At 36.7% G+C, this 24,797-nt stretch overlaps 2 protein-coding genes and 1 non-coding gene across 8 annotated transcripts; all 3 read right to left on the reverse strand.

Annotated features, from left to right (window-relative positions):
• Window positions 1-204: 204 nt before the first annotated feature.
• On the reverse strand, window positions 205-277 carry TRNAM-CAU (transfer RNA methionine (anticodon CAU)). Its single transcript has one exon. It is a non-coding gene; the product is annotated as a tRNA-Met (tRNA).
• A 3,389-nt stretch (window positions 278-3,666) lies between these two features.
• LOC122411156 (E3 ubiquitin-protein ligase TRAIP-like) lies at window positions 3,667-8,605 on the reverse strand. Of its 2 annotated transcripts, none has more exons than XM_043419730.1 (5): window positions 7,967-8,605; window positions 6,137-6,502; window positions 5,886-5,987; window positions 5,632-5,760; window positions 3,667-5,542 (listed from the first exon to the last, which is right to left on the reverse strand). In XM_043419730.1, the coding sequence occupies exons 1-5, from the start codon at window positions 8,077-8,079 to the stop codon at window positions 5,299-5,301; spliced, it is 954 nt and encodes a 317-aa protein (XP_043275665.1). In that variant the 5' UTR covers window positions 8,080-8,605; the 3' UTR covers window positions 3,667-5,298. The 2 variants fall into 2 exon arrangements, with proteins under 2 accessions (XP_043275665.1, XP_043275666.1); XM_043419731.1 differs by lacking the exon at window positions 7,967-8,605 and adding an exon at window positions 6,694-6,827.
• Window positions 8,606-9,770: 1,165 nt separating this feature from the next.
• On the reverse strand, window positions 9,771-23,967 carry LOC122411157 (dnaJ homolog subfamily C member 5-like). 5 transcript variants are annotated; one of them, XM_043419732.1, is made up of 8 exons: window positions 23,521-23,967; window positions 21,584-21,722; window positions 21,331-21,483; window positions 21,001-21,132; window positions 16,792-16,848; window positions 15,551-15,571; window positions 14,701-14,872; window positions 9,771-13,325 (listed from the first exon to the last, which is right to left on the reverse strand). In XM_043419732.1, exons 1-8 carry the CDS (start codon window positions 23,538-23,540, stop codon window positions 13,264-13,266), a joined length of 756 nt encoding a protein of 251 aa, XP_043275667.1. In that variant the 5' UTR covers window positions 23,541-23,967; the 3' UTR covers window positions 9,771-13,263. The 5 variants fall into 5 exon arrangements, 4 of the variants coding, with proteins under 4 accessions (XP_043275667.1, XP_043275669.1, XP_043275671.1 ...); XR_006261100.1 differs by lacking the exon at window positions 9,771-13,325 and adding an exon at window positions 14,071-14,227 and having other exon boundaries at window positions 14,391-14,872; window positions 23,521-23,964; XM_043419735.1 differs by lacking the exon at window positions 9,771-13,325 and adding an exon at window positions 14,071-14,624.
• Between the last annotated feature and the right edge of the window lie 830 nt (window positions 23,968-24,797).

The following is a 24,797-nucleotide window of genomic DNA, read 5'->3' on the forward strand; positions in this document are numbered from 1 at the left end:
ATTTACGGATTAAATGTGAGAACGTATTTTCAATTGATTGTGTTCGCGTGTGGTTTGTGAACAGTTCTCATTCTGCAGTTTGAAGGTCAAAAAATGAGGCTCTTCCTGGCTATCCGAGATGGAAGATTATTCGTGAAAATTTGTTTAAATAAATGTTATTCTCAAGAAAATGGGAAATTTCAAAGCATGCAAAATCAAAAATAATGCCCCGGGTGAGGATCGAACTCACGACCTTAAGATTATGAGACTTACGCGCTGCCTACTGCGCTACCGAGGCATGCGATCATGTAAAAACGCTAAACACTTATAAGCCTCAATCCTTTATAAGAATAAAAATGTAGTGTATGTACACGAAAGAAACTCATTCATTTCTCAAGATGAAGTTTCTCTCAAAAATATTTGGAATCTACTTTTTTCTTTTACAGAATGAATTTTCTTTCCTAATATATCAATTTTTTCAAGGAACAAAACTTCCGAGTCGACATCTAGGCGCGGGTTCTAGAATTAAATTTAAATTGTTTGGTTAAGCCGCATAGTGGCGTTTTATCCAGTTAAAAAATTCAGAAACATTTTTACCGATAAATGGTACTGCGGAGCACATTTGCATCTCTACCAGGAACATTTCTACCGAAGTTCATTTATACCTGTAAAATCAACTCCCGTAAAGTTCTACCATGATCAAATACCACCGCGTAACAACTCCACTAAATGTAAAAACTCGTTTTGAAAAGTCAACTCAATTTTGGTAGAAATATTTATAACAATGTACTTGTCCCGAGACTCTACCGAGTCTCTTGATAATAGAGATGTAAATATGTCTTTTGACGTATTGTTAACGATTAAAAAGATGTAGACTTTAAGCATTCTTCAAAGAACTTCAAAGAAAAAATGAGTACGTAATCGAAACAACGCAAAAGATATTTCTTATTTGAATGAATATCTATTGGAAAATCTAATTTGCTGCAGAGATACGCTTTCAGTTTGCAAAATGGTTACTTAGTGGCGCCACTTACCGTAATAATATAGGGTTTTTTAATGAAACAGCCTTATGCCCGTTTTCTCCAACGTTAATCTATGTTTAAACTCGGTTCATCCTATCTCGAAACTATATGAAAAAAATTGAACTGAGTTTGAACCGCGTCGGAGAAAACGGCCATTAGATCCGTTACCTTTTATTTTCTTAGCCACAGCTCTAGCTGTTCGCTTCGTTCTTTTATCCCCAACGTTTATTTTTTTGTTGGCAACCACTTTTTCCCCGCTCGGGGCGCCGCCTCGCGGCTTCTTGAGGCAAAGGATCGCTACAATAATGTGAATTTCGAAGCTTCTCAACATCACCACTACACGATGAATTTTAATATAACACGATATGCCGCTACGCCTCAACATCCTCAGCGCGTCTAGGGCACGGTACGATAGGGGCTCCAACAAGGCACGGTTAACGCCCTGATTCTTTTCAATATATTTACCAGCGACCTGCTCAACTCGTTTGATCTAAACGATAATAACAACACATACTCTAGCCTTTGCTGATGACCTAATCATTTACGTAGCCGATACCGGCCCAATCACAATCCAAACAAATCTCGAAAACCTCGTCAACAAAAAGTCATCAATTATTACATGAGCTGGAACCTCCGAGTCAACCCCCAAAAATGTGAAACGATCCTGTCCCGAAAACCCCTCCGTAATCTCGCCAGAACAAAAAGAACTAGCGCCAGTACATTCTCAATAAACACAACAATCCCCGGATCCAACACAATAATCGCTATCCCCCCCATAAAAACAATATAAAGTATCTTGGAGTCAACCTGGACTACTTGCTTAGAGGCAACCTACACCCGAAAATCCAAATTGATAAGGCGCTAAAAGCGAATCACAACATTTTCTACACAATAGTCATCTAACCCCTCGCACCAAAATCATTCTCTATATGCAGTACCAACGTGGTGAAATCTAAACGCCATAACAATGGAAAACATCAGACTTTTCGAAAGGAAATGTCTGAGAGCTTGCCTGAGCCTATACCGTTCCGCGCATTCAAATTTCGAAAGACTAACTATAGCAACAAAACACTATACGCATATGCCAATATCCCAAGAATTGACAACTTCCTGATTCATCTGACCCGGAACTATTTCAAAAACATTCCAAAACTTAACAACACCATCACACGCGAAACCTACTCGGGATATATCCCCTCGCAAGACTTCCTTTGCCTAGAACAACTCGGCATCATTAAAAATGCCGATAATATCCCCCTTATGTACCACTGGACTCGCAACAAAGCAGACAAAAGGATCTCGATATTAGAATTTAACTACACACGCAACAGAAATCGATTCAAGTTTGGCACTGACATCTCCGAAATCGATTTTATCGATTTCCACCGAGTGAAACCTCGAATCTACTATTGGCTTCCGGATCAGAACCCTACGATTATTGAACTCAGTCATAGAAAACACTTAACTCCTTCACCATACTTAAGGAGGTTGAAGCGTATCTTATGTTAAAACTATTTTCCAACTTTGCACATTATTAATACACAGTTACATCATTATTTGCACAGTATTAAACTTCTGACGGGATATGCCGATGATTCACCGTCGTGAAATTGAGATATTTATTGTTGAAGTTAGCAATTTTTTGAAAGCTTCCATAAGAGCCCATGTTTAACCTTGTCATTTTCGACAATGAATATCTCGATTACCAGGCGGTGAAACCTCTCCAAATTTTTCACACACAATTAAGCGCTGTTCAAGAAGATTCACGTAAATTTTCAATTCATTAATTTGGAATAATAAAATCTAATGTATTTTTTGTATGATGTCCTATATATATCGCTTCAACTTCCTTAAGATGACATCCTCGATGACAACGAATTTTTACCGTGCCGGAGATGAATCGCAACGATCCCAATATTTTCCAGAACTACGCACTGCATAGGGGTCTGCTTTATCGACCTAACCATTCCTTCCTTATCCGAGAAACTCCTCGACGTTCTACAACTTAATTTATATGTATAGGCTTGCCTGAACGTCATCCAGACGCCTGGCACGAGCCTCTACAATAAGAACGGAGCGTAATTCCAACGTGATTTTCTTCATATTTTTGAAATCACCATTTGAAAACGGGGCCCATATGGAATTAGCATTTTGCTATGCATATTTACTTTTGATTTTTGGGATAAACTTCCGAAAAGCCCATACTGGATTTGAACTTGAAAATTCAATTTGCGGGTATTTTGAAGATCATATTTGTAATCAGCGCGTCGAAATACATGAGTATACCAAATTTCAGATCGATCCGGGCTATGGGCTTTTCGAAAGTACACCCGATTTTTTTTTCCATTCCGCTATTTTATCGACGCAAGCGAGAGAAAATTTTATTTTTATAAATACGCTCAGTCGGTAAAAAACAGTCATCATTTTCGAAAATTATTGTTCCCGGATCATAAGAATCAAGATTTATTACACGTAGGAGATAATTTAGAGAATCTTCACTTACGAACGAGGTTCTCATCACTTTGAGCATTTTTTGGTCAAAATTATTCGTATAATGCCTATAAATTTGAATGAATTTTGTAAAACCAACGATCCGTCGATTTTTGAATAGTAAAACGATATCGAATAAAGGTAGCGAAATAAAAAAGGTGTAGGTCACTCCAAATAGTTGATGAATCAAACCACGTTTAATAATTGTGCCCATTTGTTTTTCACTTGTGATGCACTCAGACTCAACTATAATATATAAACGTCGGTTACTCTGGTCATCGATAAAAATGTTTGGAAATGGAGAGTAGCATTTTGTGTTTACTTTTCTTTTTGTTGTTGTTGTTTCTCTATCAATTTGTCCTTATTGCATTCACAGGTACTGTTTCGAGGTCCCGTGCCTTTAATTCTCTCTAAATCTAGTTCTTAATTTAGCGCATTCTTAAACGTATTATTAGCCCGAGGATGTTGGTGTGACTTTGTGATTCCCTCGAGCTCAAGTAATATCATGTCACGTGCCAGGAGTAAATAATTATTGTTTTTCGATACGATGTACGCGAATGTCTTTCAAAGTTTTTCGAAGATTGTCCCATCGGCATCAAGGACGTGTAGGAAATTTATTTTCCTAAAGTCATAATGAAACGTTAAATATGAATTAAACGTTTCCTATATGAATTAAATATGAATTAAACGAATGAATTAAACGTTCCCTATAACGTTAAACATGAATTATGGAACCTAAGAAAGAATATGCGAATACTTTATATCTGAGAGAATTCTCAGCAGGTCATTGTACCATTCCATACCAGAGTTTGACCATGTTTGAATCGAAGTGGTAAAAAAAAGTGAACTATCCTTCTGTAAATTCAACATTCAGTTCGGGATTACTTTAAAACTTGACACAAAATGTTTTTTGTCCACTTATAAATTGTGCTGTAACTATTTAGACAGTCACTTGAAAATTATGAGAAAATTATAGCGAACAAAAAATGAGTCCTCGTAGAATTGAAAAAAAAACAAATTTTGCCCGATATATATGCATATATAGATATACAGAATGCCTTGTTCGCTATTTTGTCGTTCTAACTTTTGGCCCCCACCCCCGATAAAGATACAACTCTAGGGTAAAAAATAATGAAAAATGAGCAAACGAATAATGCACAATTATACATAGGTCTGATGAAATGATCGTCGGTATACTGAATTCTCGATAATCCCATTGCCTGCCAATATCGACGCGATGGATTGGAGAACTTATTCGAAAAACCACGCATGAAGTTTATGGGGTAAATATAAATATAAACCTTACTCGCAAAAACGTTTGTAAATAGGGTTTTTCACCAGAGTGCACTGATGGACAGCTGCTCTATATATTTGTTGTGTGAAACATAATTCAGGTCGTTGAGACCAATACTTTGACTACAAATAAGTTTTCCATTCGTTTTTTTTCCACTATTTCAATGTACATTGAAATAATTCAAATAAAAAAAGCTGTAGTCTTTCTTAATGTCTGTTTCGGTGGCTGTACCCGATTTTGAGCGAAAATTGTTTGTTTCTTTTCTCACGATGCTTTGAATTCGGCTACGATAGAAATGCAGGATTTTTTTGTGCATTGAGTGAGGTAAGTGGAAAAATTGGGTTGGAAATTACGCAGCTCACAATGGAACATCCGATATTGGCACACACACAACACAGCGATCCAAACGACGCATCGGAGATGAATTATCGTGCGGATATTCATCGAACGTGGAGATTTTAGTCTCGACGATTTTTTTCCTTTCTTTCATATGCCAGTTATATTTGTACGGGGCTAAATTATGACGTCATCATCTTCCGTAAGATCTACGAGCGCATCTACTGGCTCTTTGGTAAGATCTATAACGTCGAACGACACGGCACTCACTTTTAACTTTTTCCTCAGTGGCTCGTTCCGATCTGCCAATCGCTCATCCGTTATTTCAACTGATTCTTCGACTTTTTCTTCCAGCTCTTTTATTCGTTGTCGGAGAGCTATTTTCTCAATTTCGCTACACGCTAAATCTTGCTCCAGTTGGCTGAAATTATACAGATTTTCATTAACATCATACATACACATCGAGCAGTGTTTATGAACCTTGCTGAAACAAGTATAGGTAGAACTAACCGTTTCCTCGATAGTTGTTCTGTTGAAAGAATACGATTCGCTGAATCGAGTTCAATTTCGATTTCTTCTTCAAGTCTCTCAACAGATCGTTCAAAATCATAGCGACTGGTGGTATTGCTCATCAACTCGCTGAAGAATAAGACATTGATGAATTATAAATACATACTAGGATAAAAGGATAGGATTCCAAGATGCATCCTGATTCATAGATGCATCAGTAACGCTCTCAAGTGAATTGTTTTATTTTGTTATACCTCTGCGAGTCGGCTATCATTTTCAAAATCGTTTCGTGATCTCCTATGCCACGAAACATGTTTGAAATTTTGTTCCAACATTCTTCAGCTACAGTTTGAGAGCTGAAAAGAAAATTGAATGAGAATTATTTACTCGTTTTTACAAAATCAAATTGTACAGATCATCTGTACAGAATGAAAAACTTTGCTCTATGGATAATGAAATTATTATTTAATATGGATAATGAAGGAAAAGATTCAATTTTAATCACCTCTTCATGTCATTCAATTCTTTTGTCAGTCGAGATACTTCTTTTTTTGCAACATTATGCTCTGCCATTTCCACTTGCGCATGATTTTTCCATAGGCTGTTGTGTTCTCTTGCGATCCAAAGATCAGCTTCGAGTCTCCTTAATTCGCTTTCCTTTGATTTGAGCAAAGTCGACAATTTTGTGTTGTTTGAATTGCTTTCAATAATTTCAATTTCTTTGATAAGGAGCTCATGGTTGAGACCGGCTATTTCAGCCTGCAGCGAAGATGTAATCTCCAGGATACTGTCGTTGCTGGCATAATGTAGATAAATCTTGCTGACTTTGCTTTCTACTACTTTTTGACGACACTCCGGACAGGTTTTGGATCTGTTTGTTGAAATAAACATTTTTTTAAATTCCTGCCATGTTGCAATGAATCCAAGATCAACGAAACCTTTAGAATACTTTTTCATTTCTTGTTCCAAATGTAATGTACTTACAAGAAATGTACCGATTATATTTTTTTGAGGTATAAAAAATAATTATAAAATCTAAAAACACATCAACAGTAAAAGTACTTTTCGTTCATCGACTGTTAGGTGGCAAATATGGTAATGAAAAGATTATTATTGATCGAGCGCTCAAATAATTCATCTTTTACCAATGAATGGAAAGAAAATTTATTCTCCAATTAGATTGTCAAGAAAAAATTGAATATTCATTAGACAATATTCGTTATCAAGTGATTTTTCATAATTAAAATTGATTCAAATTGAAAAACACTTCAAGAAGTTCAACAAGACTCAAAAAATGAAGATTGCAACAAATATTAGTCATGTGATTGGTACGAATTATGTATTAGTCATAGCTAAATATAGGTTATATTGAGATAAGCTTTCACGGAATGGAAATCCGTCAGGATATTATTCTTCTATCGCTAAAATTCGTTAATCTTTCTGACATTTCGATATTTTCTGTTGCTCCTCACGGATAAAACGAGAAACAGGTGATGCTACATTATCTCAAAAAAAATTCCCGATCGACGTGATGATATATGTTTATCAATCTTTATTGTAATGAACATGATGAAAACAAATTTTTTTGCCGAGTGAAAGCTTCTTCAAAAAATTATAACAAAACCAAGAACAGTGTCGAGGTTTGCATCATTACATTGCAAGGAACCTCCTTTTACTTTCAATGAAGCTGAATATCAATTGGTGAAGTTGAACATCGAACGTTCAGAAATATTAAAACAATTTGAAAAATTGACCACGGAAAAAAAAAATTTTGTTTCCTCCCGACAACACTTGACCAGCATGATGTGAAACTTTCGTTGGATATTTGTATCTTAGCAAAAAAATATGTTCATCGCTCATATTTTCAACTCGAGGATGCGTAATAAGTCATTGCTTTCATGGGATTATGATGATAATATCGAGTTTTGATACGTTTCTCCAAGCTTCCGTCTTTACAGTAAAAATATGTGATCTGCTCGTAATTCGTAATAAGGAATTGTGTACAATGTAGAATTATGGGTCTGAGAATGTGTTAAAACAGAGCTTGACCAATCAGGAAACGATGTATTCTTTGTGACAATCACTCGAAAGCACTTGTAGCTTAGAAGCATCTCTCTTTTTCTCTCTCTCTCGCTTTCCCCTCCGACTAACTCTCTCTCTCTCTCTTCCTCTTTTTATTCCTCTCTCCTATTCGCATAGCTTATTCGTTACTTGAAAGAGAATTTCAATACAAAGACCTAACGAATATCCTTTCCTGTTTCTCCCTTCACTCTTTTTTTCCTTGGAAAAGGAGAAAACAGAACATAGTAACATAAAAATTTGACTTTTTCCTTACCTTTCGAACCATTTGGACAGACAGATTTGATGAAAAACATGCCCGCATGGTGTGTGATGTATAGTTTCGGAGGATTGTAAATGTTCGCAGCAGATAACACACTCAATGCTCATCGTGTCGGGACTCGATCTACGAATTTATTTAACACACTCGCAATCCCCTTTTCTAAGGCAATAATTATAAAAAAAAAGAAACAAAAAACAGACGCTTAAGGATTTAATATTTCTGGTCGAACGATGCACTTATTTGGTTGAACGAAAGAAGGGGGGACACGAAATTTATTATGTAGTTTTTCACAGTCGCTGTTTCGTATTTGTTTGATATGTGGTTTCGTCGTTTTAACGAGTACATCGAGGAATACACATTAGTGAAGACCGTACTGGGACACGCATTTAGGAATATCCTGCTCGACGAACAGAGCTTATCGGTGTGTTCTCTTTAGCCGGAAGTTTCACTATATCGCCACCTCGCGGACTGCGGTCTGTATTTTCCGATGAACCAAAATTATTAACACTACGAATTAATGAGGGTACGCTCATATCCTCGTTAAGATTGTACAACAATTTTGTGAATAAAAAGATATCAAGCGTGCACTGATTTTACGACGCTTTCGTCCATTTTGGGCATGGTAATCGTTTCTATGTTTGACAAAATGCTTTAGACGAATATAGTTACTTCGGTTACTCGTGAGGGCACCACCGTCCGGCTTGCACAGCTGATCCTCGAAGCGTCAGCTGATCTCAAGCAGACGACGCGTTCAATCGTGTCATCGTGTTTAATTTTCTCCGATAAAAATCATTCAATACATATTAAAATGATATCTATTAATTCCCAACAACCACGTTCACCGTTTATTTCACTGTTCAGTTCGTTTATACTCGTAAGACATTTATCAGTGGATATAACATGAAAAATATATGACAGGCGTGATCCCCTAAGGACCCCTTGTATTTTCCTGACAAAGCGAGAAAAAAAATTACGACAAACCATAGAAATATAGTTTCAACGCATTCTGATGGGATAACTCAGAATTATTTAATATCCGCGTGTGTATATAGTCGTCTTTTGTGTTCGAACTTCTGCTGTGTTTAGAATCTATTGTGTACTCACGGGTATCCAACGTTATTAGTGAAACTCTAGTAACAAGTAGTAACGCACATTTCGTCAGTGAACACTCTTCATGGATTTTCATATTTCAAGATCAACACTTCGTATGCATGCGAAAACCCAACCTCCGTTTCAGATGAGCAGGCTGTACATAAATTTGTGTCAAACGAACTGGTAATTCATGAGAAAAATATTTTCAACCATACATATACCCACCAACGCGGTTCGCCCACTTCGAAATTATGACCCTGTGTTTTTCCGAACAATGCAAATGACCAGAAAGCAATTCACCTAAGCAGACCTCCGACAAAAGTGGGCGTACCTTACATCTGTTTTGAAAAAAAATTGACCGTTTCAACGGAAATTTAATCCTGTCCAACACCCATGTTTAAACCCGACCCAACTCTCTTTGAAAATACGAAACTTAAATTACCCATTTTCTTTAGAATTTTGAGTCTTCTATTGTCATGAAATATCGACCCTTCAGAAAGTGAGATCAAAACTTTTGAATAGCCTTTTGAATAATCATCGAATTAAATTTTATTGAACTCAGAATATTTAACACTCGTTTCTATTTTTATGAAAAAAGCGAATCTTTTCTGTTGCCTTGTTGAAATTACATAAAAAATGTAGCAAAAATCGTCAATGTATATTTTCGGTTGTAACATTATTGAGCACAATAAATGAAATACGGGAATTTTCAACACTTGTTTATTCGTCAGTTTCGTTTCAATGATTTGTGTGTAAGAAAGCAATGTAATACGAGCTTCAAATTTATTTTCGTTGCAATGTTTCATCAGGGGTTGATGTTACTCAACGCACTCTCGTTTAACGATACGTTAGATATATTTGAATTGTAGGATCATACATCCTCTTTGTACATTCGTTTGTTGCTGGTTCACCGCCCGCTATTCTACGTATAAATAGTGTTAAGTTGTTTTGCTGTCAGACATATACGAAGAAATATTTCTCTAATATGAATAACGATGAAAGGGCTCATTTTAAAGGAATTCTGTTGCAGTTATGTGCAAATGATTCATCCCAAAAAGCATTGAAATTATTTATTCCCACTGTAACTTCATCCTTCCGTCGTCTCTCCACTTATAGTGCCTATTATGATTTATACGAGCACAACTGCTTGATTCAACTTGATTTAATTATTCAATGATTTGATTAAATTTATTTAAATTCGAGGAAAGAAACCCTCAACAAGAATTACAATAATGGATATGGATTTACAGATTCGATTAACATTATCTTCAACATTGATGCGAATGCGTGTTCCTTTTTTTTGTTTTGTGTTTTTTTTCTGTTTTTTTTTCTCATCTTCTTTGTTGTAATTTTCAATCATGTGCAACTATAATAACAAGATCCATTTATACATTACTAAATACTAGAAGAACACATTTTTATTTCAATATTATTTAAAAAATAATAGTCATAATGATACAAATTTGCAGTAAATCGTGTACGGTTATATATTCCTCGTCGAAATTTTCTTACAGTGATAGCATAAGTACCGGCAGGACCTGGCAAATATTTCAAGTGTGTTCTCCCTCTTTTATTCATTGTTTTTCGTTCATACGTTTTTTTTTTCGTTCATTTATTATCAAGAAGGTTTGGGTGAGCGAATCGGGTGAAAGGAAAAAGTTGCTTCACGCATATCATAAATAAATATATCGACGAGGTTAATCTTCCACTAAACGCAATAGCGTCCATTATTGTTACGTTATACTGCCAGGAAGGTCAGATTCGGCCCTGAGCGATAGTCCACCGTTTTCTGTTCATTGAGAGCATACTCGTGTACTTTGTACACCGAATTTACATTTTTCGTCTAAAACGAAAAAAGAAAATGATAAAAACTGTGACTCACTGTAATCGGAAATGACTAAGGCAGAAATTCGTGGCGCTGCAGGCGTTTATACGCAAATGTATCATCCCCACAGTCACAAATTCACTTTACGCGAACTTCCGTTCCTTTAGATTTTCATGTGAAAAAAAGTACATGCGCCTCACTTGTTTCATCATCCGATTCACCACTTTGCATTCTAGTTCTATTTCTATGTTTTTATTTTTTTTTTTCGTTCACTCTTTTTTACGCCACGAAGATTCTTTCACTCTCGAGTTCGAAACTCGTTTTTTTTTGGAAAGTCATACATCTTCGGGCCAATTGAATCCTGATTTTTCATTACCTAGGAAATTTAATTATCAATGATATTTCATTTGTACCAGCAGTCCGGGGCCACTTGCTCGATCCTTAATTACTCTTGTCACGCATATACTTTATCGTGGATGGGAATATATTTTAATAGCGATGATTTGACTGCATTAAACGAAGAAATCCTTTAAAATTACTAACGAGATGCCATATTCACATTATTTTTTACAACGTGAGGAAAAAAATTGGCTCTAAAATTCATTTTTGCGCCCTCTTTATGCTAGCTTCTCCAGAAATCATGCCTAAGCTTCAAGGCAATAAGATTCCATCATTTTGGAATGACAAACTTTTATTTTCACTCGTCGTAATACGGTGTGTATGAGACATTAAAATTCATTGGAGATACTCAAAGATATTTTTGTTTGTTTGTCTTAAAAATGAAACATGATTAAATCAACTAAATGTAGACTAAAAAAAAAAAAAAAAAAAAAAAACGATGGAGACCAGATCTTGAGCGATTTCACGCCTGAATCTTGAGTTCAAATTTTCGCATACACCTTGTAGAAACGGCTATGGTTCTGTTTTCGATTTTACAATGATTCGTATACTAAAATATCAATCCCGAAAAACACAGAGAAAAAAAATGCTTCTAGGATAATTCATGGAGTATGCTCGTCACCATGAGCCAACCTTTGGAAGGGTGGGAAGCGTTTATAAGATGAAACTTATCTGAGCCAAGGTTTCGAGTGTTACAGAGCGATTTCAAAAGAATTCTGAACGTGTTACAGCTCTCGATAAAAAATAAGAGTGAGAGCAAAAAAATGGTGAGGAAGAACTTCATTGAATCACGTCGAGACTCGGAAACGAAAACCGTTAAAGTTCAACCTCTGCTATATAGTCTTATAAGTCGTAAAATCGATCGAAGATTATTCGTACACATCTAATTTTCGAAGAGATACAATATTTAAAAATTCATGAAAAAAGGAACATTATTTGTCCGCGAAATGTATACTGAAAACCGATGCATTTGCAATTTTCCACTCTCAAAATTGAAATAAAGCTATTGTCAGTTAGAATTTTTCAAACCGCCCTGCACAGCCTCGTTGTTTTCTAGGATTAACAATATCGTTGGAACACTGAAAGAAATAATAAAAATTAACCGGAATAGTTCAGGTTCAGCGCCCTAATATCGAATACAACGCGATCACTGTAACACAAATTGAATTTTCATATCGAACGCCATCGCTTGAAACCTAAATGTACATGATTGTGCCTGATTATTATAAGGCTGTCAATGATCGTTGAAAAAAAAACTTTTCCCTCGACACCGTCTTCAAAGACTAGGTAAACGACAGGGTTACGAGGGAGTATTTAAATTATAAGTCTAACACGCTGCAGTACTGTACAATACAAGATAATAACGAATCTCGGTCACTTCTCTTATTACAGCATAAATATATATATATAAATATGTTTATATATATATTCATATGTATAGAGTACATAACTGGAAATATCTAGCAACTTTAGGTTCCCCAAGAGCGTGCCAAGACAACGTCGTTCACTTCCCCCCCCCTCCCCCCACACACATGATTTTCTCTTAAATAGATTTATGAACAAAGACGAAAAATACTTGACAATTTGTACATATCTAACAACATATTCGCCGTTGTATATGAGGCTTCAATTTCATGATTTTGTTTTTTCTCTCTACGCATGATTTTACAGACACCGCTATCGCTCTTTACCTTTCCCTTTGGCTTTCGTTTCGTACATGGCCTTTTCTAATGTTGCTGTTTTTCGAATTCTCGTACTTCTACCGCATACCAAATGCAATTCTCTGTTCTGTTTGTTTGTTTGTTTGTTTGTTTTTTTCGTTTAACTGGTCAGATATCATCGTTGGTTGGTGATAACTGGGGACAGTGCTCGACTGTTATGCTGCTGCGGCTGTTGCTCCCGTTGGCGACTCACTGGTTGCAGTCCTTTCTCTTCTTCTAGCGTAGGTCGGAGGTCGATTTCGCTCGGACCTCAACTACCACTTGGTCGGACCGGCCGCTGCTGAACCGACGTTCGTGCCTATGAACGGATTTGTGACTGTCGCCACGACAAATAATTGTATCAGCCAAGGTTTGAAATGAAAAGTGCAATTTTCAACTAAAATGTCCCAGTTCTAGAACCGTGAATCCATTCGTCGAGACAACTACGTCGAACAGTGTGTTTCGAAAAAATAAAAAGTCTATTTTTCAATTCAAAACATAAATTTTACCTACTTTCGAGTCGTTGATTACTCAATCCAAACAAACTCACTAACAGAAAACGTTCAAATTTGATGAATTATATGTACAGATGAAATGAAGTATTTTATTTCAATTATTCGACATTTCGACGTGATCGCGATCGCTATAAATGTAAAAACCCATCTTAAGTAGCTTTATTGAAATGGGACCACCAGCATGCATTTTCTCGAGACATTAAATTTATTTAAAAAAGTCCAATGTAGACTCGAATTAATATTCTCAATTTTTTCACTTATAACATGCGATTTACAATCATTTTAGTAGTTACCGAACCAGTTTTATTTTCACCTTTAAAAAAATAGCGAACTAAATGCAAATTTCGAAATGTTTTTTGGCAAAAATGAAAGAAAAATGTGGCTATGAGCTTCGTTTCAAAATAAATGACGTAAAAAAATGAAATGATAAAATAATACACACGTGTTCGGATCAGTGAATTCATCCAGTTGCGAAATTCGGTGTTAGCTTTGACCATATTAAGCAGGCAAGATTTACAGGAATATTGAATGATGTGATCAAGACAAAATAAATAAAAGAATTCCATCTTCGTTTCGCAGCAAGCACATTTTTTCGTCGATATTCATCCACGTTTTACATCGTCTAGTATACATTGATCGTGAACGTGAATTGTAATACAAGCGACTATTATCTCGAAGAAGGAATAACTTAGCAAAAAATAACATAAATTTACAAAAATAATACCTAGCAGACATGATTTTCAAAAATATGAGACGAATTCTTTCGTGGCCTCTTTTCGTTTATAAATAATTCGAATAATGGCGTTGATCACATGATTAGGTAAAACTGTTTCGGTAAATATTGTGTGATTCTTCGCAACATCAAAGCAAATTTACAAAAATAATACCTAGCAGACATGATTTTCAAAAATATGAGACGAATTCTTTCGTGGCCTCTTTTCGTTTATAAATAATTCGAATAATGGCGTTGATCACACGATTAGGTAAAACTGTTTCGGTAAATATCGTGTGATTCTTCGCAACGTCAAAGCCCTCGCTTATCGTGTCGACGCTTCTCTCTCGGATCTTCTCTCAAGGGTGTCTCCATTGATAAGTTTGGTTTCATCATTTTTATGGATCGACTGATTGACCGAGAGAGCATGGAGTCAACAATTGATTTTGTTTATCGCGATTTTTATAATCGCGGTCTTGGTTTACCTTCGCCGTAAAGGGGACGTTCTGCCCCACTCGTCAAGTTGGTGCCCTCGTTCGGGACTGTACTTTGCGAAGACGGAGGTGGAGGCATGGCGAATACGGCGGCTCCGGTGGCTCCTTGAGAAGCTCCACCTTGGGGTTGCGCAGTCACTGCCTCTTCCTCGCTCTCATCCTCCTTTAAAAACAGAACAACCCATTAGCACTCGAAAATACAAAATTGATGTTGGCACTGGTAAATTCTACTCGTTCATGAAATTTTAATCGACTCGTAACACCCAATCGCAAAACCAGACAATCAAAAATGGGCGTTACGAGCACGTTCCTCCGTCGCTTATTTACTTTTAACGATGCATCGAAATGCTCGTGCGACTGCTTTGCCCATATTTCAAAGAAGATTTTAAGGAGGGTGAAGAAATTCTAATGACTTTTTTGTTCAAAATATCGTGATCGGAGATGATTGCATAATAATTTCGTATTGCATGAAAAGTGTCGCATTGCAAGGGCACGCGGACGTGTGCACTGAACATTTTTCTACGAGACTCCTTCCCCGAGAGCCATCAGAGGTGGAGGACTGGGGACCAATATTGTACAGCAGAAAATTCCTTTCGAAAAATCTTCAAGCCTCGCGTTTCCGAATCCAGTAGTTTTCTCGTTGGGTAGAGCGGAATTTTTAGCTGATCTTCAATCCACTTTCGAGGCTGAACTATTGAAGATAGAAAGACGCGGCATCGGAGTTTTTTGTAGGAAATCCGGCGCTCTACAAAATTGGTCCTTAGAACTTTTGCTCTATCTCCAACTGTTTCGGCAGTACACGCGATTAAATAATGCAAGGCCTTCAATTTCGGTAACTCACGTTTTCTGAGGAAGAAACAACCTGGACAAAAATTTTTACAAGCTTTTTAGACTCGGACTGACAAAATTCACATTTACAAACATTTTTCACGCAATACCCGATCCAAGAGTGCAGCAGTGCTCCAGCGCGCATCGGCCATCGTGCGATTCTCTTTCATTATTTTTTTGGTCATTATTTTTTCTTCTTCATTTTAATACTCAACACCGAGCTACTGCTGCATCTCTTGATCCATCGGAAATTCAGTTTCGATAAACTTCGATCGATTTATGAACCGATTAGATACAAGAAAAATTGATGTTTTAGTCAGGTCGTTGTAATATTATTGAAATATGAAAGTTATCAACAGCTGCTGCGATAAAATTAGTAACTTATTCTGCTAGATTATAAATGAATAAAAATAAAAATTATTCGAATTTCACCATTTTCATGTACTTTTCTCTTCGTGCTTGTAATAGAAATATAAAAATTCTGAAATTAGTCTAATTGTTATATTTGATGTTGATGCGTTAATCGTCGCAGTTTTGGATCGAATATCTGAGCCGTGTCCAGCCTCGATTTATAAAAGCCATAAATCTGACGCACACCGAAATGTATTGAAGCTCTGAAATAATGGAAAATCCAATCCCTGTAATTCAGCACGTGAAATTAGAGCGACGAGTCAACTGTTTGTCTACGAAACTTATGCACACTCTATCATGAAAACATGAAGTGATTAATGACTTTTTACATGCGTAATGAATCTCCTTTGAAAATAGCGTCCAGAATCAGATTTTTATTTATCCACAAGCTCGAGAAATCCTGTTACACAAAAGCCAAAACATTACCACACATATCTCGACGACGTCTTTCGATGTCTCTCAAGAGGCCGATCATAATGGCATGACTTTCATTGGGTAACGATTTGTGAACATGAACATAATGGTGCTGTGAGCAAACGTGCGACTACGAAGCTCAAATTTTTCCAAATGTCCAACGTGGTTGACAACATTAAAATTCGAGTATTCGAAATCATTGGAAAATTCGCGTTTTCAATTATTATAAAAACAAAACAACAAACGAATTGAACCAAGATTCGATGTGCTATAAACGTAAAAATGAAAATTAATTCAAGTCAAGTGGACTCGAAATCTGAATATTTTGGTTCAATCGATTACCGATGAAAATGTGAGTAACCCAGAAAAATAAAATTAGTTACAAAGCAGCTGGTGAAAAATGAGGAATGATTTTACATGTGACCTTACCTTATTGCCACCTCGCGGTTGTATCGTCACAACATCGCCATCAGGATTCTGGTCCCGCTATAATACAACAATAACGTAAACAAAGTTGCTAACCTACATGCGATAATAAATGAGATTTTCATCATGCATGGTAGTGAAAATGATGTTTGCGTTAACAAAATTTCTCTACCACTTGTACAATGTATTTTTTCTTTCATTTCAATTTCCGCAGTACGGAATCTCTGCTCTTCATTTCTCTCCAAAGATTCATCTCCGGGCTCCAAATTATTATCCTTCGTATCCTCACTTTGAACGAAGGTCAAATGACGCTTTAAAAATCGCTTCAAAAGACCCTTATTCTTGAAATTTTCACGCAAAGAATTTGACACCAAAAATCAGTTCGTTTATATCGCAGTGTGAATTGAAAACTGCCTGAAAACAATATTTTCAATTTTTACTCTCTGAGCCAAAATATAAGAATTTTCATTCGAATAAGAAGTGGATCGCTGCATTAAAAAGTTACAATTTCAAAGAGCAATACTTTCAAGAGTTTTTTTACAGTGAGTACAAGACAGAAGTGGAGAGTAAAATTTTTAACATTTTTTCGATGAGAGAAATGAAGAGTAGGCGACGTGCTGCTCAATGAGTCTTCCGAGGTAATTCATATTTTCGTCATTCCTCGTGACCAAAGATTATGAAATAATGGAGCGATTGAGCAATTGAAAAGAAATCCCAAAATGCTACTACAACTGCAAACTTGTCCTGAGATGAGATTCATGGAAAAATGAAAAAAGATAAAAAAAGATAAACACACACAAAGTTCAATGAACCTCGATGTTTTACTGGTGGAATGCCTCGGAGCAACATTCGCGTTTTACAGCAAATGACGATTCGATTAGAATTTTGAATGTGGAAGTGTGCGTACAGGCATGCGGTTGTCCATGGACGTTTGTCGTTGTAGGCATGACCAGAAATTCACTCTGATCAATCAACTCAAACTTCTTCAGGCTTTCTCGAATATTAATTTAAATCAGTATGCATATTTTTCGGAGTAAAACTTTCCCCGAGAAATGCATTAAGAGAAGGTCGTTGATTGGGCTTTCGTTTTTGTTGAATTTTCCACAAATCATTGCTGCACACTTTCATTAGGCTTACTGTCAAACTCTCATAAATTTTCTTGCTTCCATCGAGCTCAATATTCGTGTCGAGTGTCTCAGCTTTTTTAACCTTTCTCAAGTCGTCGTCGAGCCTACGTGTTCTCAGTACCTGTTTCCCTTTTTTCTCGCATGTTCCCACGATTTTTACACCTAACAGTTGTTTGTGTCTATCTCGACTGGGCATGATTTGGGGACCTAAAGGGAGTTTGGGAATCTTTGGCGAATCGAAGTCGTTTGACCGAAGGGCATAAAAATTGGTGCATCAGGAGTGAACTCAGCGAATTTCCAAATAAATTTCTGCCACCAAACTTCATAACCAGAAGAGAAAAAAGTTCAAATCTTCGAGCTTTAGAGTCATCGCGGTCATCGGACTTGGAGGTTTTTCGGTCCCGGTGTGGAATTTCTATTTTCAAATGATAATGGCACGAAAGCTAAAGATTAATGCGAAGGGATACAGCCATTGTGGAGCGAGGATGCCAATCTGGTAAATCATGCACATCGTTTCGGCAAGGGTGCTTTAGCTTGGGGTGTATCGAGCTGAAATCTGTCGGCATTGTCAGACCCTGCAGTGCGACTCCGGTACAAGAAGAACGAGCGTTGAAAGGCTACTCAATTTTACGCATCGGTCGACTTAAGGGTGCTTCGGAATCGCTGTATTTTCTCTTCAGTATCTTTCATCGTTTTTCCTTGATTTCGATAATGAATTAGGACGAATAGCCCACCGGTTAGCTTTCAATATTTCGATCAGACATTTTCGATAGATTTCCTGCGATCAGATCGCATCAGCGAACAAACAATCCAAAATCTCCCAATCTATGGCTTTCACTGTCAAGTAAATTCGCTTGTGAGCGCATGCGTGCGTTATAATTCCTGCCAAGGTCATTCTCCGTTTTCTGGAAACGTTTCAATCGATTTACGGCCAAGATTTGATCGTTTGAGAGAAAATGTGAATTTTTCTCAATCCGACTGAAAATAATGGTTCCAATTTATCTGCTCGGAGCTGTTTCCAGATTTTTCTACATTTTTCATTCTACATTTTTTCATTTACGAGCTTCCGTCCCCTTAAAAGTTCCGAATTGTTTATCGGACTCAGCTGATTGCTTCCAAGCTGTTTTTCTTCGGTCCAAACATTTTCGGCTGCTCGAATGTAAAAAATACTTTCCCGGTCGCTGTTTCTACTGATTTTGTGATTTAAGCACTTTTGTGGATAATTCGATCAACGCGGGGTGCGGAAATGCGAGTGAAGTCAAACCGTGATTCTGTACAATGGTCAACTTTGCGAGAAAAAAAGATACAAAAAAAGCACTATTCGTAACTCAATAACTTTTACTCACCGAGTCGCAGAATAGTCGCTTCTATCGAATCACATTGTCGCTCGGTCTATTGCTAATCCTTTTTATAGTTAATACTCAAAAGCACAACACTCTATCGAACAGAATCGAAGGTAAAAGAAAAAAAAAACAACGAACGACTAAAAAACTACAAATCAATAATGAAAGAGAAGTTCCAACTGAAATTTCTCGAGTTCTATAACATAACGATGAGAATCTGGCAATGCGGGTTGAAAATTGACGAGAAAATAGTAACAAGTGAAACGGAAATTCAATCCTCCAAAGTGTACGGTTCTAACCTTGAGAAACGACATTTAATTAAAGAAAACTTACCTTCCCTTCGAAATCGCGTGCCCAAAATATCGTTAATAATATTTAAAAATTCGAAAAAATGCCAAATTAACGTAATCATCAATCCATCGACGAGAAATGAGGGTAATTTTCGAGCAATCGAGGCTCGAGTGTGACATTCGTTACGATCAGAAAAAATATCATGTCTCAAAATGTCAAAATAATTGAAAAAATTTGTTACCAGCCACATATTCGTGCTCGAAAATTTAGGAGGAAACATGCGTCGGAGGTCGAATGCAAATTAGAATAAAACCCTCCTTCAGTGCCCTTTTCCTAACCAAATTATTGTTAAACCTTTTTCGAGTTGTCCGAGTATTTGGGATAAAACGGAAGTGCGTGTGAACTTTATGCCTGATGCAAAAGTGTTCTCTCAGCTGGCAAATACAGTGATTGGCTTTCCACGCCGATTAAAGAGTTAATCATGCATGCAGTCTACACACATGCTCCGCTAATGGGGGGGAGCTACCTCCACAGGAAAGTACTTGCGTCTAATCTTCGAAGAATGTTCAATCGCAAGAATATTTCGGTTGGAAAATATCGAGGAAAATCGCTTGAAAAAATATCAAAATTCCGGAGAGAAAACTTATTTTTTTACTTGGAAAATATTGTTATTTATAAAATGCAAAAATTGGCAAATTTTCGCAATCGCGTCTGCTCGAATGGATTTTTAATTCTTTGCAAATTTTTTTTGAACAACATATTAGTTCTAGATTTCAAATGCTTCACATTTTCTAAAATATATTTAAGCTCGACTGAATATCGGATTCAGTGATTTCTTCAACTGGGAGGTATCCCTAAATCGCGAAAATGGCGTTTTTGGAGAGGCCTAAACAATCCGGATCTTCTTTGGATGCAATCAACGAAACGGACACGAAGTATTCGACTTTTGTATTGATGAGAAGATTAGAAGTTCCTAATTTTAAAAGCACAGAATCGACTACTTCAAATTCCTGAGCGTCGAAGTAAAACACGTGCTCGTGGTAGCTCGTTGCAGTTTTCTGGAGGGATCGAAGTTTTAGCCCCTGCGGCGTTTCAGTTTTGTCGCTTCGATGTTTGTAGAGAACTTTGATAGTCCAAATGGCCTCGCACTCATTCAACTGACGAACTAGTGAGATTAATTTTTACGAAATTTTTTTTCGTTCATTACGTTTTTTGCTATCATCACGGAATTCAGTCACCTTCGAATCCATCAGCTTCGTAGTTTTCGACTATTTCGTTTTCTGTCGAATGTTTAAACTACCTGAAGGGGTTTTTGGCTTACGAATCTATTTGATACCCTTTTAGAGTCGCTTCGTTGGCTTTTTCTCCTAAATCGCTCCAAAACTGTCCTTCAAATCCTTCCGATTCGTACTCGAGGGGCATACTTTGTCGAGATTTTGATAAATGTGTACCTGCAGATTGTGGTAAAGTCCGTTGTCCTCCGGTCGATTTTGCTTCAATTTGCCGCAACATCCGTTACAGCAGCAGCAACAACAGCAGCAGCAATAACAACCGGTCAGGAATGCACAGAGCGCGAAGATCGCCTGGAAATGAAAAAAAGTTTTAGCCATTTTTCTACTATTCGTTGGATACACTTTGCACATTTTTTTCAGTCGTCGCTGAACATTTGATTGAAAAAATTCAGGTTTCATCCTTTTTTTGGGAAGAATTCAGTTCTATAAATTCGGTTAGACAGAAAAAATACGTTTCAGAAGGTGAAATAAAATAGAATATCGTGTTACCTTGCACCAGCCTGATGTGACAACGAAGTAAGCATTGACATTTTCCTCTCCAAAATGATCAGCCACGTACAAACCAAGCGATCCATAATTGTCATAAATGTTGCGTTTAGTTATATCCATTAGTATCGAATGTGCATGATTTATTTCTTTAAACTGTCAAAACAAAGATACAATTAAATTAATATAAAAAGAGTACCAATAAAGTTTACGCATCGCTCATAGATTGAAAGATATAATGGAAGTAAAATTTTACCCTATCAGCTGCTTCGGGGTTGTCGGGATTTTTGTCCGGATGATACTTTAATGCCAATCTTCTGTAAGTCTTCTTTATATCTTCGGAAGTGGCTGTTTTTGGAATTTCCAGTGCTTGGTACAGCGAGTCGCCTGCCGTTCTATAGAATTGAAAAAGCAACTTTTTACTACCAGAATCAAAGAGCGAACTCATTCGCTCTTCAACCTCTACCATTGAAGAGAAACCAAAAATGTTGATTCACCATGAGCCAAGAATCGGCAAAGGATCACTTTTTCAATGGTTCTAAAGTTCGCAGTGTCGATAAGCAACGAAATATATTGATTTACAAATTCAACTATATTTTCAGTTGTTTGTACCAATTTGGTTTAAGATTGAAAAATAACAGTACCTCATTTTCCAAGCTCAATGCTACAAATACAGTTTGGATTTAAAAGAGAATGTAAAAGAGAAAATTTTATTCAGATTTTCATGCATTTCATTTTTTGCCTCAACAAATTACAAAATTTGTACTAATAGTCACTCTATCTATGAGATTATTTTGATAAGTTGACTTTCTGGGAAGAGTGAGCAAGTTGAGATGAAACTGAAGTAGATAAAATCGAGTTTATCTCGAGTAAATAAAATACGAAACAAAGAAAAAGGAAAAGTGCTGAATCCAGTGATAAAGATGAAACGGATACGATTAGTGTTGTACTAATTTGCAAGCTGATAAAATGTATTCCTGCTTTTTACATTGTGAATTTAAAGATTTTAAGACAAGGACCATGGAGTTGCTACATTTTTTTTTTAGAATACTTCGTCGCTTTCATATTTTACAGGATACTGAAATTCAATAGAAAAAGTGTGTAAAAACAAGCAGAATGATGTCAAAATTTTCGTGTACTATGTACAGATTCATTAATTAAAGAAGGTATTCAGTAAAAATGATCCATTCATTTTTAGGAACATTTGTCTACTGTTCTTAGGCCCATATGATTTGAATTTGAGAATAAAAAGTCTCATAATTCCAATGTGCAGTGATCCTTTATCCTGATAACCTAAAATCGATTACTGCGAAAATTTCGAATAAAAAATTATTGCGAGTTCTAGATTATGATGACCAAAGAATGGAATTCATGGAGAATCCAATACTCCAAAATTATCCTCGTACATAACCTTGTTCAAGGCGTTGATGTACAAGAAAATTTGGGTAGTGCATGATTTATATCTATACATATATTTTCACATACAGACATATATATAATAAAAAGATATATGAATACATATCTATACGATCGTTAAAGCTATTGAATCGAAAGTCAAGATTACAAAGAGGTCGAAATATTGGTATTCGAAAAACGTAGCATCAAACGATAAATCGAATTATGCAGTTTAATTGAATAATAAATAAAGGGAAGGTAACGAGGTGGATGAGATTAGAGCCGGCATGGTGTCGAATGATCGTTACGGCAATTCGATCCGTTCGAATATATAAACGAAATATAACTAGAAACTGGAAAGGAATAAAACTTCTACTCTAGAACCGTCAAATGGTTAGCGTCAAATTTGACATCTAGTAGAGCAATGATTCATTTCTTATCTCCATAACAAAATTAGCTCTGACAGTGCCGATTAACCTAAGCGAAAATTTGAGAATGAGAGTGAAGATATTTCGCCGCATTATGATGTCGAAAGCGGCGAAAAGGACCGTAGGGTTGATGTTTACGAACGCGAATTGATCGACGCCCGTAAGACGTTTCGCCAAAATTCGATATAACGCGCCAAACGCCTTGAGTTATCATTATTTTTGTTAACGATTAGAAATGAATAAGGTAGGGGTCGAGAAAATCTGAAGCCGATAAAAACGATTCGTTGAATTTAGATAACACGCTGCTCCTGGGCGTATAACAATACATATGAACCTCTCGCCTACGCAAAATTACGAATCAAATACTCACGACATTTTTCTTCGATCCATGACGTTGTTATTTGTTTGTCGGAAGGTGCTGGACGAAAATTGAACGGGGCTCGGTAAAAGCCACCGTTTGAACGCTCCGCACTAAACGTGTCAAAGTAAAATTTAGCAGCAGCAGTTACGCGATCAACGTAACGACTTTTCACTTATTCAACGATCTTTCACTTATTCGACGATAAAAACATTGTTTCACCGTTTGATTGGAATTAGCAATATCAAAATAAGCTTACGCACACCCCGCAAACCTTTTTTATACCCGTGCACTATATACCCCCCGTTCTTCTAACGTCGACCCGTAATCGTCGTTGTCGTTGCTGATGCTGCTGCTGCGCGATTCTTCGCTATTCGCTATCCTCGACCCCACATTTTACGTATGCGTACGAATATCCCACCACCATCATACACAACCGAGGACACGAGAATCGATTCAATATTTTAGTACACCGTATGAACGCAACTTGGCGCTGTCGCTAGCGGTTGCGACCAAAAACACATGCGATGAGTACCAGCCGTTTAAGTTTGAAAACGTCCATGTCATTCGAACAAAGTTCGTCCGAAATGAGTTACTCACAGTTACTTGATAGCTTTGAAATTAAAAAAGTGTTCTGCTAATTTTAAAAACTTTAGCAAATCCTAATGTTCGAAAACATTCTGCCCATGGTATGTGACCTTTTCGTTCGAAATTCCCTATCACAATTATTCATTTTTTTTCTACTTTCAATCCGAAAGCTGCATAATTAAAGTTGATTAGTTCTTACTGGTTCACCTGAATAATTATAAAAATGACACCTGGCCCTGATAACGGCACGGATGATAACAAATAAACAATTGACTGTATAGTTACGAAAATACTCATGACATATGCACGAACACGCACGTCTGTCTTGACAAAGTGAAGCATTGAATTATACACACAATATCTATTCTAGGATGTGCCTCATAACCGATTTCAAAATACTTGCATTTTCACAATATTATGTTTTGAAAGAGAGCTCCAGAGAGCGTGTATTCTCACAAGTTTAAATACAGAAGGCTCCACGGCCAATCGTCTGAAAATTGATTCGAGTCCACGAGTTTTTGGTCAAATGCTGACGAAGAGGGCGTTCCTTTATCGCGCGTAGACTTACGGTTCAAGGAGGGGTACACCAAAAGTTCACGTAATCAATCTCTTAGCGCATAAAATTTCCCACAGAAACCGTCTCTAAAATCGATTTTTGCTTTGCACTTTTCAAGACTTTTTTTGGAGATAATCGCAGTCAT

This window comes from Venturia canescens, chromosome 5, assembly GCF_019457755.1.
Source record: "Venturia canescens isolate UGA chromosome 5, ASM1945775v1, whole genome shotgun sequence".
Lineage (NCBI taxonomy): Eukaryota > Metazoa > Arthropoda > Insecta > Hymenoptera > Ichneumonidae > Venturia > Venturia canescens.